This window comes from Callospermophilus lateralis, chromosome 1, assembly GCF_048772815.1.
Source record: "Callospermophilus lateralis isolate mCalLat2 chromosome 1, mCalLat2.hap1, whole genome shotgun sequence".
NCBI classification, from domain to species: domain Eukaryota; kingdom Metazoa; phylum Chordata; class Mammalia; order Rodentia; family Sciuridae; genus Callospermophilus; species Callospermophilus lateralis.
The window spans coordinates 145,390,607-145,409,385 of NC_135305.1; the positions used below are offsets into that span (position 1 = coordinate 145,390,607).

At 51.8% G+C, this 18,779-nt stretch overlaps 1 protein-coding gene across 2 annotated transcripts in view; it reads right to left on the minus strand.

Annotated features, from left to right (window-relative positions):
- The window catches only part of Myo1h (myosin IH), a 36,280-nt gene that overhangs the window by 11,544 nt on the left and 5,957 nt on the right, over nt 1-18,779 (minus strand). Inside the window, exons 5-18 of one of the 2 annotated variants that reach the window (XM_077105227.1) lie at nt 17,321-17,500; nt 13,914-14,012; nt 13,204-13,317; nt 12,852-12,923; nt 12,171-12,290; nt 10,561-10,628; nt 9,898-10,003; nt 9,524-9,604; nt 8,332-8,423; nt 6,468-6,562; nt 4,753-4,799; nt 2,682-2,762; nt 2,083-2,188; nt 1,275-1,392 (exon numbers count right to left, since the gene is read on the minus strand). In XM_077105227.1, coding sequence (XP_076961342.1) covers nt 1,275-1,392; nt 2,083-2,188; nt 2,682-2,762; nt 4,753-4,799; nt 6,468-6,562; nt 8,332-8,423; nt 9,524-9,604; nt 9,898-10,003; nt 10,561-10,628; nt 12,171-12,290; nt 12,852-12,923; nt 13,204-13,317; nt 13,914-14,012; nt 17,321-17,500 — 1,379 coding nt within the window. Of the gene's footprint in view, nt 1-1,274; nt 1,393-2,082; nt 2,189-2,681; nt 2,763-4,752; nt 4,800-6,467; nt 6,563-8,331; nt 8,424-9,523; nt 9,605-9,897; nt 10,004-10,560; nt 10,629-12,122; nt 12,291-12,851; nt 12,924-13,203; nt 13,318-13,913; nt 14,013-17,320; nt 17,501-18,779 lie in introns of both variants that reach the window. The other variant, XM_077105226.1, reaches the window with a different exon arrangement.

Here is an 18,779-nt window from a genome sequence, read left to right on the forward strand (position 1 = left end):
AAGGGCAAACTCCATAAAGCAGGGGAGGGGCCTGTCCTGTTCTCTGCTGTCCCCCCTCTCCAACACCCAGGCGCAGGGGAGGCGCCCACTAGTGCTGTGGCCGGAACAGGAGCCCCAGACAGCAGCCCGCGGAGCCGCAAAGACATTCAGAGTTCAAAACCTGCAGGACCATGGAGCACCGTGTGTGTGTGTGTGTGTGTGTGTGTGTGTATATGTTTGTGTGTATGTTTGTGTATGTGTGTGTATGTGTGTATGTGTGTGTGTATGTATGTGTGAGTGCATGTGTGTGTATGTGTGTGTGTATGTGTGTGTATGTGTGTGAGTGTATGTTTGTGTGTATGTGTATATGTTTGTGTGTATGTGTGTGTATGCATGTATGTGTATGTGTGTGTGTGTGTGTATATGTATGTGTGTATATGTATGTGTGTGTGTGTATGTGTGTGTGTGTGTGTATGTGTGTGTGTATGTGTGTATGTATGTGTGTGTGTGTATGTGTGTATGTATGTGTGTGTGTGTGTGTTTGGGTTGGGCAGGGACCGTTGCTTCCGCCTTCACCAGGACAAGGATCACCAAGCCACTGGGAGCTGACGGGCAAAGATGGTGGGCAGCAGAGGTGCCTCCGACAAAGGCGAAGAGGCCGATGATCTGACACTCCTGGAGCAAACCCCAAAGATGCCCTGTGACAGGTTGAATGGCGTTACCAGTGACACGGCCACTGTGACCTACACACATTACCTTATCTTGAGTGCCCCTGGCCATTAGCGGCCCATCACCAAGGAGGTGTCGGTGCAGGCACTCTGGGTGGTGGTGGGAGTGGGGTGAGTGCCCAGTGAAGACCCCTGAACCCCACCTTACAGGTAGGGAAAGAGGTCTTGGCCCTAAGGAACATCATGGGGATTCCCAGCCAAGACCGTGTGTCTCCAAGTCTACACCCCAGCCCCACCCCCGGTTCTAAGGGCCCAGGCACCTGCCTCCCAGCCGGCACCTACAGCCACAGATGGCAGGACCTCCCCTGCTCACACCCTCGCAGGGCGCGGCCACGCCTGCCCCCTGGTGGCAGGTCCGCGCATAGTTCCCTGACGACTGAGGTCAAGGAGGAGGTCAAGGAGGGCTGAGCCAGGCGAAGCCAGACCCGAGTCCAGGCTGGGTTCTGTCTCCTCCCACGTGTTAGCGCTGTTTTCCTGCCACAGCGATCGCCATCAACCGAGAAGGTGCCACCGTTGGAATCCCACGGGAGGCGACGGAGGGCTCGGGGTCAACGTCTTGGACTCTACCTTTGCAAGAAATGCTCGTATCTCCGGCGGTACGCAAAGCCGGCCCGCCTCACCCGCAGGTGCTCCATCAGCCCCAGGTACTTGATCTGGTGTCTGATGAGGAAGTCATCGAACTTGCCTTTGCAGAAACAGAAGAGGAGTGACCCTAAAGGACCCCATGGCTTCATTTCAACCAACCAGACCAGGGGCTCCAGCTGACCGGCCATGGGCTGAGGCTGGCCAAAGACCATTTTTCAGGCCTTAATTGTGCTCCTTAGACGGGGAGTGTCAGAGGACATTCTGGACTTCTGGTGTCTTCTAAAAATTCATGAGATTTGGCCACCCTGGGTCCAGAGTCCCAGGTGGCAACTGGTTAGAAGGGGGACAATGCCATGACCCTTTGAGACGGGGTGGGGGGGTAGGGGGCGCTCTCCAGTTTGCCACAGTCCCCTCCAGTCCCTATTGCTCACTCCTGGTCACCTTCGCTCATTGGCTCAACCTGTCTGGCCTCTGTCGCCTCTGACTGGGGGCCTCCTTAGAGGTCATGGCAAGGGCTTAGGACCCAAGTCGTGGGCCATTTTGGAGGCCACTCTGCTGGCTGGAAAGCCAGCTGCTTCCCTGGCCCCCCGGTGGCCCCTACCTGAGCCGGGCTCACCCTAGAGCACCAAAGGGACCCGCTCCTGGTTCTCTTGCTTTCTATCCTCTAAAAAGGGAGGTGGTTCACGGACGAGGACCAGGTCCCCCGGTGGCCTTTAGGCCCCTAACCCTCGGCCACCCTGGCTCCCCCCAGCCTCTTCCCGGAGGCCAGCGTTCAGCGCCTCGGACTCACTGGGCTCCTTGGTGTCGTTGGGCTTGATGCAGCGGATGTAGGAGGGCTCCTTGCAGGTGAGCATCTCCAGGAGGCTGCCCAGGCTGTTCTTAAACTGAGTCCCCACCTGGGGCCGGGAGGGCGCGGAGAAGGCCCTGCTCAGACTCCCGGATGAGACTGTCCTGCTGTCACCACGTCGCCTATGGGGTCCCCTCACCCAGCAGCCCCCGGGAGCATCTCGCAGGAACCAGCGCCGTGGCTGAGCCGGTCGCCACCCGCTGTACTTCCCCGTGCTTCTGTCAGACCCCTGAGCCCTCTCAGTCATCATGGCCGCTCTTCCTAGGCCCTCTCCCACCAGGTGGGGGCCCCTCGAGGGGAGGGACCTCGCTGCCCTGCTGTGGCGGAACCCGAGCCCAGTTCCATGCCTGGCACACAAGGGATGTCTGCCAATGGACCTGGACTGGAACCCAGCAGAGAACGATGCTTCCAGAATCGGGGGAGGGTGGCTTTAAAAGCGCGGGTCACTGGAGGTCCCTGCACCCCCCACCCCCAGGGATTTTTTTCCTTTCCAAAGCTGCATAGGCTTTTTTTTTTTTTTTTTTTTTTTTTTTGCCACTCACCGTTGGTGGCCTCCTCCGGTTTTCTAGCTCAGCCACCAGGAAGCATTCCCGCAGGATTCTGTTGCTGGACCTGCACAGCACCTGTAAGCGGACAGAAGGGACACGGATTTGCTGTTTCAGAAGCCACTAAGGGACCTTCAGGACACTCAGAAGTGTGTGTGAAGCCAGGGGCGGTGGTGCCCACCTGTCATCCCAGCAGCTTTGGAGGCTGAAGCAGGAGGATTGCAAGTTCGAGGCCAGCCTCAGCAACTTAGCAAGGTTCTAAGCAAGTTAGTGAGACCCTGTCTCAAAATAAAAAATAAGAAGGGCTGGGGATGCGCCTCAGTGGTTAAGCACCCCTGGGTTCAATCCCTGGTACCAAAAAAAAATTTAAAAATTAAAAAGTGTGCATGAGATAGAGGAGTCCTCGGCTTCCTGGGCACCTGAAGATATTTCTAAGTGAAAAAGAAAAGGAGGAAACACAGACAGGGAGGAGAGCCAGCACTTGCCCAGCAGGCCCAAGGGCCTGGGTTCCACCCAGCATCACCAAAGACAAGAGGAAACACATGTACAGACACCGTATCCACCGAGTCTGTTTGCCGCCGCGGGCTCTATTTAATTCCCTGACACAATGTTGTGCATGTGCTCAGCACTACCAAATGGTAAATGGTCAGTAGGGTAAGATCTGTGGTATGCATGTTTTGCCTTTTTTTTTTTTTTTTGGTACTGGGGATTGAACTCAGGGGCACTCGTCCACTGAGCCCCATCCCCAGCCCTATTCTGTATTTTATTTAGAGACAGGGTCTCACTGAGTGGCTTAGGGCCTCGCTGTTGCAGAGGCTGGCTTGGAACTTGTGATCCTCCTGCCTCAGCCTCTCCAGACACTGGGATGACAGGCGAGGCCACTTCACCTGGTACTAATTGTTTTTTTAATTGAAACTTGTTTGTTTAAACCATCCCAATTCGAAACTAACAGTGGCGTGGAAGAGTCATTTTAGATTAGAAGAGAAAAAAATGACAAACGATCCATCTTGAAGTCAGAGAGACCTCAGGGAACTTCAGCCCAGGTTGGTGAAGGGAGAGAGGTCTCTGGGGACACAGGCTTGGGGGGTTGCCTTGTGAAGCGCGTGGCCGTGGCCCACCAGGGGAGAGCCACAGGTTTCCCGGGTTAACCAGGCTGCCCACTCCTGGGTCCCGCACAGCAAGCCCCTGAAGAGGCCGTCACCAGATCCCCTCAGCAATAGGCAATCTGCCAGGAAGTGCCCAGCTAGGAGGGGTCGTGCTGACTCAGGGAAGACCAGTGGCCCGGTGCAGGAATCCAAGGTCAGCAGTCACAATCCACACGGAAGCCAAAGAGGCTGGCACCAAGCTATTTAATAAACTTGGCTAATTAAGTGAAATGCATTTTTGGGGTCCAAATCAGCTGTTTCAACATAAAGGCTTTAAGAACCCAAGGTTTCTCTGGTTGGCGAGGTCTGGGGAACAAGATCGGGAATTTCATTGGCAGTTCTCGGGGTGAACCCCAGCTGCATCTCCACCTCGTGACCTGGAGCAAGCTGTGACCTCTCTGGGTTTCAGTTTCCTTATCCTCAGGTCATGTCACACCAGGACATCCTCACACTGCACCAAAAAAGAAATCTCCACTGCTCCCTGTGAACCACATGCTCCTGAGCTCTCAAGCCTCCCTCCTAACAGTACCCCTCTAGCCCATCCGGGCCACAGGGCCTTTGTACATGCTGGTCGCGCTACTGGAAACAAGCCCTCATCCCTGTATGGCTCAACAAATGTCCTCTTCAATCACCATTCCTCGTTAACTTCCTTTACAGCACTTCTCACCGACAGAGAACTTCTTTGTGCAGACATTGTTCCCCTGCCCTCCCCAACTGGAAGCCCCACCGGAACAAGGAATCGGACTTGTTCACTGCTGAATCTCCAGCGCTGGCACCTGGGAGGGATGCCATGCACACGTGAGCCAGTCCATGGAGTGAGGAGAAAACCCAGGAGACCAGGTCTACCCCGAATTCCGTGCCCCAGGGGGAGTCTCACGGGGCACCTCACCACCCTCACAAACACGGGGGCAGTGGCCACTCACTTCCTTCAGATGTCTGTACAAAAGGTCGTTGTTTTTTTCCAAGAATCCTGTAGAGACGAAAACAAAGTTCGAATCAGTGGCTTTTCCCTAAAAAAGTACGATTCCACCCAATAGATGGCAACGAGTGGTCCTGGGGTGGTCTCCCTGGATCAGAGCAGATTCTCTCAACCTCAGCCAGGGGGACACTTGCGACTGGTCGCTCTTTGTTGGGGGTCTGTCCTGGGCACCCTGAGGCAGGGCGACCTTCAGCACCTCGGCGGGTCTTCCAACGGCTTCTCTGGGTACCAACTTTTTCCAACTCGAGAAGCTGGGTCAGGAGTATTCATTTCCAACCAAAGGCCACGGTCCATCAAAACTGGCTCAAAATGACAGGCGTCGGAATAGACATCAAAAACGCCTGGAGTCCTGGGAACTCACCTCTTTGTTCTGGTAAAACATACGTGACGTCAACTCGACCATCTTGACCTCTGTAAGTGCCCAGGTCGGTGGCATTAGGTGTCCTTGGGCAGCCATCTCCACCGCCTGTCTCCTTGTGTTTTTGCCCTGGGGACTGAACCCAGGGGTGCTCTGCCACGGAGTTGCGCCCCAGCCACGTCCCTCCTCCACTTTTAATTCTACTTATTTATTTATCTTTTGGTACAGGATCGAACTCAGGGCACTCGCCCACTGAGCCCCATCCCCAGCCCTATTTATTTTGTACTTTATTTAGAGACAGGGTCCTACTGAGTTGCTTAGTGCCTCGCTTTTTCTGAGGCTGGCTTTGAACTCATGATCCTCCTGCCTCAGCCTCCTGAGCTGCTGGGATGACAGCACCACACCCAGGAGTTAATTTTATTTTTGAAACAGGGTCCCACTAAATTGCTGAGGCTGGCCTCAAACTTGCAATCCTCCTGCCTCAGCCTCCCAGATAGTTCTGATTACAGGCGTGGCCACAGTACCCAGCTTCCAGAACTTTCTAAGCATACCCAGTTGAAAGTCTATATCTGTGAAACAACCACTCTCCATCCCCACCTCAGTAGAAAAGGCCCTCTGCTTCCTGCCTCTGTGAATCTCCTGCGCTAGATGCCCCGTGTACATGGAAACACACGGCGGTCGTCCTAGGTGACTGGCCTATTAGAGCACAGCGTCCTCAAGGCCCATCTGTCCTGCAGCCTGTAAGACTAAACAGTCCCCCCCGTCTGTGTGTGGCCTGTTTTGTTATCCGTCCCTCCTGGGGTCCCCGGGGCTGCTGCTGTGGCAATGCCTCTGTGAACCTGGGTGTACCCGGATATCTGTGTGGCCACCCCCGACAGTCCTCTGGGGCATATGCCACAACTCGCTGTCACCAGAGCCTTTCACCCCGCAGTGCCACAGGGAAATCTATCCTGCAGTCACGATGGGAGAAACTGGGCAGGTGAAAGACACAAAGATGTCAAACAGGTGCTGCTTGTGAAATCAAAAGTGGGACGGGGCAGTGACCGTCTAGTACGTGTTCGGACGGGGTCCTATGGGAGAGGGTGGGTGGCCGCTCAAAAGAAGCCCTGCGGAACCTGTGCTGCCATGGAGAGTGGGCGCAGGGCCAGGACGAAAGGCCTGAGTCTGAACCCTTCTCTGCCACTTACTGGCTGTGTGACCTTGGGAGAATTACTCAACTGCTCTGATCTCAATGCCCTCGTAGACTCAAAGGGGGGAAATAAACTTATAAAAAGATGCCAAACAAAACCACTGGCACTCACCCTTGGTGCAGTAGGTGACCTCTCCCGCGTAGTGGAGCAGCTGGAACTCCATCCAGCCAATCCTCTTCCGGCCTTTGGGCCCCGCCAGCTTACGGCTGCAGGACAGACCAGACAGGACTGAGCAGAGAAGCCACCAGCGAGCTCTCCAGGAACATGACAGTCCGCACGGACAGCTGACCCCAAGCAGAGCCCTGGAGCCTACACTCTGCTACAGACCCAGGGCTCTCTATAAGTAGACACAAATAAGCCCCAAGGAATAAAAATCCTCAAGCAAGCCACAGAAACACATCTTAAAAATAACATCACCAGTGTGGTGGCGCACACCCGTGATCCCAGCAATCCAGGAGGCTGAGGCAGGAGGATCGAAAGTTGGAGGCCAGCCTCAGCAACTTAACGAGGCGCTGCCTCAAAAGTAAAGGACAGAGGGCATGTCCGGCATCTCTGTCTCTGTCTCTGTCTCTGTCTCTCTCACACAAAAAAAATTTCTATTTTTCCCCAGTGATAATGAAGAAACAATGTCACTCTCTTACATTTTTACGTCATGCAGAGGTGAAAACACTCATGAAACATCATGTTTCAGGTTCCAGTGATCATCATTTTTGGCAGCTTGTCCTTGAAACCGAACACAGCAGCCGCACTCGCATCCTAAGTGTGTAGATCCGTGAGGTTTTGCAAACTGACCAGATCAAGAAACAGAACGCCACCGGTCCTCTGGACCTCGCCCGGGCCCTTCCTGGGGCAGCCCGGCCTCCACTGCGCAAGTGGGTCTTACTCAGTTTCACAGTTTGGAGGCGTGGGATTCTACAGTGAGTGCTCTTCTGTCTGCTCCTCCTGGTCACATTTGCACGATGCACCCGACGTCATTGCCCAGGATTTTAGATATTCAACTAAATGGCGATATATTTTCCCATTTGTGTCTGGACCATAATTCATTTTCTATTCTAGCTTCACCTGCAATCTCTTATCCTCACGGTGTTCCATGGAGTTCTCGTAAGCCCACGGCCCTCTGCCGGGCCTTTCCTGCAGCAGATACGGCACCAGGTGGCCTAGCAGACCTTCACCGGGAGGTGTGGCAGGGAGACGGACCCCGCCTTGTGGCACAGGGCCAGTCAGCTGCTTGCCCATGTCACGTGGCCAGGCAGGGAGTCAAAACCAGGCCTGTACGGCTCCCGAGTGTATGTTCTTGTGTGTGTGTGTGACTGAACCCAGGGCCTCACACATGCTAAGCACATGCTTTCCTACTGAGCTACAACCCCAGACCAAAGCACATGTTCTTAAATCTCCTTCTTTGTCTCAAAGACGAAGTCAAATTTCTAATTTCTCTTCTGGGATCCTGAAAACTTTTTTTTTCCTTTTAAAGTACCAGGGATTGAACACAGGGGTGCTCTACCACCGAGCCACATCCACAGTCCTTTTTATTTTTTATTTTATTTTTTAATTTTGAGAAAGGGTTTTACTACGTCACCGAGGGCCTCACTAAGTTGCTGAGGCTGGCCTTCAACTAACGATCCTCCTTCCTCAGCCTCCCAAGTCTCTGGGATTACAGGCATGCACCTCCACACCTGCTAAAACTCTCCACGTTCTAATTGGCACGATCCTGAGGTGGATCCATATGAAGGCAAAAACGCTCCCTGGGTTGAACAGATCAGATTTCCACGCATCACTCATGTGTTTCAAAAAAAGTTTTAAGAGACACTATTTCATGCACAGAGAATGCAGGTCCCAAACGTAGCCACCCAAACAAGATGCAAAACCTCAAAAGCAGTCCGCCTGGGATTCCCTGCTACGGGTGGCCCGTGGCCAGGACTGTGTGGGGCCCGCAGCTCTAGAGGCACACCTGGGACAACGTCCCCCCCCCACCTACGTTTGGAAGTGCGCATGCTCGCCCACTTTTTCCTCCAGTTTCTCCAGGAAGCTCAAGTCCGTGGCCGGGCCAGGGCGGATACACTCTTCATCCTTCAGGAGAAAACGGAGACGCTCACACCCTTCACCAGCTGCAGGACACTCCGTCCCGGGAGGCTGTCATCTGCCCTCACCCCACCCCCCAACCAGGAGGACATTCTGGCAGGAAGGGGCCTTGGCCACAGGGCTCAGCCTCTGGAAATTCCGTGATCAGTCAGCTCTTGCAGACGACTGACCCAAGTCTTCCCGAGGGTCCTCCACAGTCACGGTGGCCCCCTTACTTAAGCACTTGACCTCATTTTTTTTTCTCTCTGATTTTTTAGTTCCTTATAGTACTGGGGCTTTCGTACTGGGGGGTGAACCCAGCCCAGAGCTGCTCGACCACAGAGCTAACCCCCAGCCCTTTCTCTTTTGAGACATGCTCCAAGTTGCTGAGGCTGGCCTTGAACTTGCAATCCTCCTGCCTCGGCCTCCCGAGTAGCTGGGATGACAGGTGTGGGCCACTGCGCCGGGCTCATTTTCTCTTAATCAGTCATCACCGACCAAGAACAACATCTGCGCAGACCCCGAACTAGGAGCAAAGCCCTTATGAAAACGCTAAGACCTTCCCCGTTTCTCAAGCTGTGGTCATTTCTTACAGTTGGTCCTCAATGATGACACCACCTAATTGACCATCTTAAAAACAAATCAGCCTTGTAGCTTTTATCACAGCAACAAAACCTGGGTCACAGGTTGGTGAGTCGACTTATACCAAACACATTTCTTTTATTTTTTGGCGGGGGGAATTCCAGGGATTGAACTCAGGAACACTTAACCCCTGAGCCCCAGCCCCAGCCCTTTTTTGTATTTTATTTAGAGACAGGGTCGCACTGAGCCACTTAGTGCCTCACTGTTGCTGAGGCTGGCTTTGAACTCCATCCTCCTGCCTCAGCCTCCTGAGTTGCTAGGATAACAGGCGTGTACCAGCGTGCTCAGCAAGTGTATTTCTAAGAGTTCATTACAGCTCCTCTCTGAGGAAAGGGCTGTTATTACTAAGCCCCATTCAAAGATGATGAAATTGAAGCTCAGAGAGGTTAGGACACCTGCCTGATGTTACACAGTAAATCTACGTGGGGCCCAGGAGAACAGGACCACAGCCGACCGGCGTTTCTCACCAGAATGGATATGATCCCTTTGTGCCTCTCTTCTACCAAATCGCAGATGATCTTGTTGTTGAAATACTGAATGGGCTCCCACTAGAACGACAGAGGAGAGAGTTCCCCAGGAGGACATGGCGGGGAGGCTAGTGGCTGAACACATCGTGCAGAAATCGTTTTCTGAATCCGATTTTCACATCCAAACGTCACAAGGGGAGACCTTCTGAATATCAAAGTGACCTCCCAGGCAATCGGCAGAGGAGGCCAGAAAATGACCCTTGACCAGGAAAGTCTCCAAGGAAACCGCATTTCTCAAGGAAATGGCTCTTTTTTTTTTTTTTTTTTAAGCTGGATTAAGAAATCAAATGAGGAGAAAATATCAAAACGGTTACCTCGATCCCTTCCATCTCATATTCTGCCTGTTCTGCTTTCAGGGTCCTCTCTATTAACAGCTGTTGGAGCTTCTCATTGCAGTAATTTATACAAAACTGTTCAAAACTAGAGATGCAACGGTTGTGAATAACTCATGTTAGGCAAGTAGAACAGTTTTTACAAAGGGTGCTTACTTATTTTTAGGGGTGCTTTTTTTTGGTACCAAGGATTGAACTCAGGGGCACTCCACCACTGAGCCACATCCCCAGCCCTATTTGGTATTTTATTTAGAGACAGGGTCTCCCTGAGTTGCTTCGGGCCTCGCTGTTGCTGAGGCTGGCTTTGAACTCTCGATCCTCCTGCCTCAGCCTCCCCAGCCGCTGGGATGACAGGCGTGTGCCACTGCACCCAGCTAAGGATGCTTTCTTAATAAATAAAAAAATAGCAAAGCCCTTATCAATAAAGTAATTGACTAAATAAATCCTGAGAGTCAAGTTGAAATAGGGCTACGTTTTTCACGGCTATTTCGCTTCCGGAAACGTCTGTGATGAGGGACTATGCAAATCTGGAGACTTTCTGGAATGGGGAAAATCAGTTCCAGTAACGTGAAGGTGACTAAGCCTCAGTGGCAACCAGAGAGAGGAGCAGAGGGGAGGACAGGCGCGGGAAGCGAGCAAACTCACCCGTTTTTGTCAAAGACCTCGAACCCATAGATATCCAGCAATCCAATCACAGTTTTTTTGGTGACATCCTAGTTAAAAAAACACAAGCCATTAATGATGAGCGCTGTACTCTGGGTGGTCAGCATGTGTTCGCCCAGGGTCCGTGCACTGAGATCCAATCTCCACTGTGACGTGCTAAGTGGGACCAGGGGGAGGTGACTGGCGTGGAGCCCCATGACTGAATCCTGGTGGCTTTGCAGGAAGAGAGACTAGAAGAGTCTAAGGGCACTGCTCTGCCTCTGGCCACTCAATGCTCCCCACAGCCTTGGGATTCTGCCAGCAAGGCCGCCCCAGGTGGTTGAGCCTCCAGAACAGGAAGCACAGGGAACAGCAGAAGGAACAGCATGTGCAAAGACCTGGGGAGGGAGTTGGAGGCCTGAGCACAGCGTGGTGGTCCTCATAAAGTGTCCAGCACCAGGTTTTTCATTATAGTAACAGAACATTAGGTTTTTCACCTGGTGATTCTCAAAACCCTCTGGCTGCCCCCAAAGCTGGGCTCAGCCATGAAGCTCCACCTTCTCTAGCATCCACAGTGACTCATAGGAAGACCCCTGGGGACCTGCCACCCGCTCCCGCCTGCAGCCTGCCCAGATCCCACAGTGGCTTCCCCGTCCACCACCCGGGAAGTGACACCTGTCCTTCTGATCCCCTTCTTGTTGAATCAAGAAAGAAAATAGACAAGGACCTAAAGACGGCCAACGGGATCCCCATTCAGGTGAGGGGACAGGTGGCACGGGTGTCACTTTACAGAGGACAAAGGGCCACCTGGAAAGGAGAGATGATTAAAGATAACGCTACACTTCGAATGAGCCCCTCCAAAGTCCACGTGTTGGAAACACGATCCCCAAATTCACGTCACAGGTATTTTGAAGTAATTAGGATTCTGTGAGGTTCCCATGATGACATTCGTGGCTTTGTAAGAGCAGGAGAGAGAGAGACACACGCGCACACACACACGGACACACACACAACAGGAACGGGGCCGGTGCTTGCCTACTGTGTGCAAGGCCCTGCATTTGATTCCCCAGCACCACAAAAAAATCAAATAAAATAAGAAGGAGACATGCCCTAAACTTGAGTCTGAAGAGCAGCTGTGTGTTTTCACATAGATTCAAACACACTGCTGTTAAAAGCCTGGCAGGGTGGTGCTCGCCTGTAATCCCAGCTACTCAGGAGGCTGAGGCAGGAGGATGGCAAATCCGAGGCCAGCCTCCGCAACTTAGCGAGAGCCTGCCTCCACAGTAAGAGATCAGAAAGGACCGTGTGCAGCTCAGCGGCAGAGCCCCGGCCTCAGCCCCAGCACTGAAAGAACATCCAGTACAGACGCGTGTTGTGGAGCAGGCCGATGCTGTGTGTCTTCGCACACCCAAAGCCACCTGGCACGCGGCACCTGCTGCGGCCTCACTGTGGGCCAGGCTTGTGCGTTCCTGTGAGCCCACTGCGCGCCTGACAGGGGCCACGAGGGCGTGGGGGGACAGCACCCCCCTCCAGGAGCTCGCTGGCCGTTCTTAGTCTGTGCCCACGAGGGTCAGGGGCAGACCTCGGGCCTGTCGCCCAAGGCGGTGACCGACCTTGTTCACCAGGGAGGAGTTGATCTTGTTGACCAGCCACGTGAAGGTCCGTCCATACACGGCCTTGGCCATGGCGTCCCTGGCGTAGACAGAGTGTCCTGGTGTCAGCGGGCAGATCACCTGAGGTGACAGAACAACGCCCCTGCGCTTCCAAACCAGCCCCTAACGTGGGCACTAGGGGAGGGGGACGCCACACCCTATTGCTCTCGGTCACACGGTGGCCATTTCCCGGGCGGTCACTGTGTGCCAGGCACCGTGCTGGGCGACTAAGACACGGCCTCCAACACCCGCCCTGGCCTTGTAGGCTCCCAGTGCCACTGGGGCAGGGGAGGGGACCGCTGGTGGGACAGGTGGGTGACAAGTGCCAGAAGAAGGTCCGTGTGGTGCTTGGAGGTAGAGGAGGGATAATCAGGGAACTTCCTGGACGCAGGGGTCCAGTGGCCCCAGAGCCATTGGAAGCAGAAGGAACAGCAGAAGGAACAGCATGTGCAAAGACCCCGGGAGGGAGGCCGTAGGGAGTTGGAGGCCTGAGCACGGCGCGGTGGTGAGGGGGGCTGCAGGTGCAGCAGGAGGGCCTGGTGGGCGGGGGTCCCAGGTAGCCCCCGGGGCTGGATCATACTGTCGGCCAGGGCAGGCAGCGTGATGGGGGGCAGGAGCGTCTGTACCCAGAGCCATCGTTACCTCCTCTGTCTTGGCTTCGATCTTTCGGTGGGTGAGAGCGTCCAGAAGGACGGATGGACAGACCCCCAGGAGCTGGACAAAAGGAACCCAGCGTGGCATTCAGGGACTCAGTTTTCCTCACTCAGAGAGCCCACCGTGTGCCCAGGCCCCGGGTCATTGCCCCGACTCCTCCCTGTGTTCTAGGGCACATGGGGTCTGTGCGCTCTGCACCCACCCAGCACCAGCAGAAGGCCCAGGGGCTCTCAGGAGCCGGCCAGCGGGGCCCAGCTGGGGGCATCCACCCGCCCGGTGCCCCCTCCGCCCCTTCAAAGTCCTGAGTCCCCCTCCGTCCCCTTGGAAAGAGGAACGTCACCTTGGCGATCCACTTGATCTCGTGAGTGTCGGGGACGGTGGCACAGCCCCGGGCATCCTCCTCGAAACAGACGTTGCCCAGGTGCAGGACACTGGCGATAATGCCAAAGAGACTCTGGGAGCGCGGGAAGTGGGGGGAGTGTCCAAGAAACAGAAACAGGGACCTTTATGTCTCTAAAATAAGCCACTGTATAAAATACGATCTAAAACGATTTTACAAACAAACCCCAGGGGACCCTTTCATTTCGAATGCCGTGGTCTCCGCTGATTTTTTTTTAACCTACCATTCTCGACCTTGAAAGATTAACAGTCAAAAGGAAAAGTAAAAGAATGAACCAGTCCCCTTTTGTTCCAGAACAGGAATGCAAATAAACGAGATCCTGTAATTCTTTGGGGTCTAAATTACTGAGACTGGACTTAATGGGGGGAGAAGCGCCCGGTCCCTCCTTCCGCACAAGGTCGGGAACACTGGGAGGTTGTCACCTGAAGTTGCACACGTCCGGCTCACGTTGGGGTTTCAAAGAAGCCGTGACTGGATGTTAGTGGTTTCTGTCCCCACGCGCTATTTGGGACATAACTGTGCTGAGGACCGGGTCTCACCATGTATGTGCAGTCATTTCCTGGGCACCCTTGTCACGGCTGAGTCTGGCCACCCTGGATATGACCCCACACTCCGTGACTCAGTCCCAGGAGAGAACACCAGGCCCGTACCTCGAGGTCAGCTTTGGTAAAATCGATGACAGAAAAGGCATTGGAAACAGTTTTCCAGTCGTTCTTGTCATTAAGAGATGACTCCTTGGCACGATGACCCTGTGACAAAATTAGGCCACATAATGGCCTTTGAAGGACAGTGAAGCAAACACACACACACCTATTCCTAAACCAAAATGATTCTCTCTCCAAACATGCAGAAGCTATTTCTATAAAGGATGGAATTGGAAGCAGGTAGACTTTACTACTCCAGCATAAGATAATTTGCTGACTGATACTTTTTTCAAATTTATTTGGAATTTTATTTTAAATCTCTGAGGCCTAGTGCAGCTGCACACACCTGCAATCCCAGTGACTTGGGAGGCTGAGGCAGGAGGATCACAAGTTGGAGGCCAGCCTCAGCACCTTAGTGAGGCCATAAGCAATTTAGTGAGATCCTAACTCAAAATTAAAAAAAAATAAAAAGGGCTGGGGATATGGCTCAGTGGTGAAGCTCCCCTGGGCTCAATCCCCAGTACAATCAACCACAATTCTGAGAAAATTTGCAAAGTTCCATAGCTGTGGAATATCTTTTCCTACGTGTTTGTAAACCAATTTTTTCCCTGTTGTTTTTGCTAAACAAGTGGAAACCATTTGTCTTAATAAATATGTGCTGAAACATGCAGGGAAATCGTGTTGCTCAAATCCAGAATCAATCTTGACTCACTTAGGAATTTCCAGAAAACCCTCACTGCGAGATTAGAGGTGCTCACTCAAGGAAATGATAGTTTGGCTTTTAAAGAAATACAGATGAGCCAGGCGCAGTTGTGCACGCCTGTCATCCCAGTAGCTCAGGAGGCCGAGGCAGGAGGATCACGAGTTCAAAGCCAGCCTCAGCAAAAGCAAGGTGATAAGCAACTCAGCGAGACCCTGTCTCCAAATCAAATACAAAATAGGGCTGGGGATGGAGCTCCGTGGTTAAGCATCCCTGAATTCAATCCCTGGTACCAAAAGAAAAAATAAAGAAACACAGATCATATGGACATTTCCATGTCATGGAATCTCACTAGCAAAGATGTGAAGAGACTTTTCTCACTAACCCTGGGAGTTGTTTTTTAAATAAGCAACAGACGGACAACCGATGTCTCAATTTTAGGAGAAAACATTTCAGACAAGTGCTTTTCATTATTTTGCTTTTATGCTCTGGGTGTTCCCCGTTTCCTGATTGTCTGAAGATTCATTATAGGAAAAGATTTCCTTGCCGTGTGGCACAAAGACGTCACACTGTGAAAATATTCACCCGTGACTCGGTCACAAGTTCAGTTAGCCCTCCGTAGCCACAAGCTCCTCATCCGCAGACTCAACCAGCCCCAGATCAGAAATAATAGAGAAAAACCAGTAACACAACGTTTTTTCCTTGTCCTTATTCCCCAAACAATATAGTATTTCATGGATGTACACAGCATTCACCTTGTACTGGGTAGTATAAGTGACCTAGAGGTTATTTAAAATATAAGGGAGGACGTGCTATCCGTGGGCTGTATGCAAATACGTTGTCATTTCGTATAAGACTTGAGTGTCCTGGCTTTTGTTATCTGTGGAGTCCTGGAATCGGGGCCCTGTGGATACGGAGGGACGACTGTGTCCCTTCCCCCTAAGGGCAAGGTCTGGGCAAGTCAGTTCCTCACTGGACACCTGTGAGTTTGGAATCAGAGAAAATACATTGCAAAGGAAAGCCAGACATTTTGCCAAAGTTATAGGACATCATGCTCTCGATAAAAATAATAGCCAATCGCTAGAACCATTTCCAAAGCCATTAGGGTCTGGAGGAACTAATACGGCCAGGAAAAAACAAATCTGTAGGAATAAAGATATGATAAATTCTCAACAGCGGTGACGTGATTATTGAAGGGCTAGAGAAGCCCTGGGGGGGATGATGAATGCCCACAAATATTTTATAATCCAATCTGCTCTGACTGTGCTTTGAAAATCCAAGCACCAAGCAGCCATTGACTGTCAGAAAAAATCAGTAACCTAGAGGTCATCTGAAATATACAGGAGGATGTGAAAGAGCTGAAAACAGAGACAGCTGATGTGTCCTTCACTCTGAGAATTAGTTCAAGGTTGATGACATGTAAATTGAGATGGTGAAATTCTTTTATCTTTGTTAGTTCCGTTTTTCAGGGAAACTTTGGTCAAGATTTCTTTTCTCCCAAGATTTCTATGCAACACTGGTCTTTGTTTTATGAGATTCTCTTTATCAGGTCTCGTTGTGTCTCAAATGATGTTCCAGCCTGTGCTCTGCAAAATGGACCTCAGTTCAAAGCCAAGAACAGAACAATAAAAAAAATCTTGGTGCTGGGTGCGGGGGTGCATGCCTTTGATCCCAGCAGCTTGGGAGGCTGAGGCAGGAGGATCATGAGTTCAAAGCCAGCCTCAGCAACTTAGCAAGGCCCTAAGCAACTCAGTGAGACCCTGTCTCTAAAAAAAAAAAAAAAAAAAAAAAAAAAATTAAAAAGCCTGAGGATATGGCTTGAAGGTTAAGCACCCCTGGGTTCAATTCCTGATACAAAAAAAAGAAAAGAAAAATCAACGCTAGCAACATCAAATGCTACCTATGCAACCTGGGCGTTCTAGAATGTTAGCACAGCCTCCAGAAAAATCTATGCTGCAAAATTAAATTCTGAATTCACTAGGATTGCTAATAGGGATGGCCTGAGCTATGTCGCTAAGGTAGCGTGTTCACTTTGCTGTTAAGAGTTCTCTAAGGTGGGAGGCAGGAGGCCGGGAAAGCCCTTCTCACAAGTAGATCAAAAGCAGAACAAGGCGGAATAGGTTGTGGGTACAGAGAGACGGTGAATTTCCATTGCTTCTAGACCAGCCGTTCTCCCCTTGGCTGTGAGCTACATCACAGGGGACTATTTCACTGTCGTCCCCCCCACCCCCCACCCCCCTGTAGTGCTGGGGATCAACCCAGGGCCTCACCTATGTTCGCTCCACCTTGAGCTACATTCCCAGCCCAGGGCAGCCCCCAGTTCTGCTAAATGCAGACCTCGGGAGGGGGGTAAGACTCAGGCCTCTGTGCAGTTATTTTTGCAGTCCTGGGGCTGATCCCAGGGCCTGGTGTGCGCTAGGCAAGTGCTTGACCATGGAGCTACCCACCACCCCAGCCTAGGCATCTGTGTTTCTAAAAGATTTCTCAAGGGATTCTAATTTCAGCAAGGTGGAGAAGCCCTTGCCTAGACATGGGGTCCCTTCACCCCGAGGGTCTAGCTCGCTGTGATCAATGTCACGAAACCAGCCCGCAGCCACGTCCAGAGGGGGAGAGACAGTTCTTGAGCATCCTGCAGCAGCCTCCACAAACACCCCTCCTCCCCTCGTCCACAGGGCCCCCAGGGTCCCCAAAGCCAGGCGCTGGACCGTCCAACCTGCGAGAGGTACTTATACAGCCGGGGGTCTCGCTCCAGGCCCAGGTGAGCCAGGCGATCGGCTTCTCCGCCGGCCAGCAGCTGGTAGAAGATGTGGAAATTCCGCTCACCCTGGTTCTGATAGACGACTCGGGACTTTTCAATCAAGTAGCTGATGATGTGCCCGCCGACGGGAATGCCCTGGAAACGGAATAAGAACGGGGCAATGACGACCCAAGCCGCTGGTGTCCGCTGGTGCACAGATGTTTTAAATGTGGAGAAAGTCCCGGCCCTCCACCTTCTACGGTCCATGTTTCCTGGGCTCTGCTTTAAAAGATTTCTGCCTGCTCCAAGGTCACGAGCACATTCTCTGTTTTAGTCTAGAAGCATGATGGTTGTTCTGTTGGTGTCTAGGACCCTGGTCCATCACTGCTGGATTCTGATATGCATGGAGTGAGGCAGGGGTCTAAGATCTTCTTTTCGTATTGATATCCCAGTCGATCAGCATCATTTACTGGGAAGGTGATCCTATCCCCACTGAATCACAGGGTGCTTTGGTCACAAGTATGTGGTGGCGGGGAGATCTTTCTGGACTCTATTCTAGTTCACTGGCCTCTATATCTATCCTCATATTTTGATTATCCACATTGTCATCATACTTATTATTTTAAGTAATGCATCCAGTAAAGCCTCTTTTTTTTCAGACCATATATAGAATTCTTGCTAATTTATAAGAAGGAACAAACAACCCAAATAAAATTGAGCTAAATACTTGAAACAGGCGTGCTGGTGCACACCTGTCATCCTAGTAGCTCAGGAGGCTGAGGCAGGAGGATGGGGAGTTCAAGGCCAGCCTCAGCAAAAGTGAGGTGCTCAGCAACTCAGGGAGGCCCTGTCTCTAAATAAAATACAAAATAGGACTGGGGATGTGGCTCAGTGGTAAAGCACCTCTGAGCTCAATCCTCAGGACCAAAAACAAACCAAGAAACCCTCAATAATTCCACTTTTGAATATCTACCAACATGAATAAGTTCTTCTACCTATTAAAAGAAATGTGCAAGGATGCTCAGAGCACAGTTTGCAATAACTTCCAATTGCAAACAACCCAAAAGTTCATCAACAGGAGAAGAGACAAACTGCAATATATTTGTACAATTATAAAATGAGCAACTCCTATCAGCAAGAACATGGACAAATCTATAGAATGTTGATTGAAACAAACCAGATATAAAATAGAACATACAGTATAACTCCACTGATATGAAGTTCAAGAACCAGCCACATGAATCTGTAATTCTGAGGTCAGGATACTGGTCACCCTGGGGAAGGGGGTTGTTACGGGAGAAGTTTCTGGATGCTGGAAATTTTAATATCTTCATCTGACCGGAAAATACATGGCTAGATAGAAATGCAAAAATTCATGGGGCTATCCCCAAGATTCGTGTCCTTTCCAGTATAGGGCCTATGTGTTGGGCTGTTA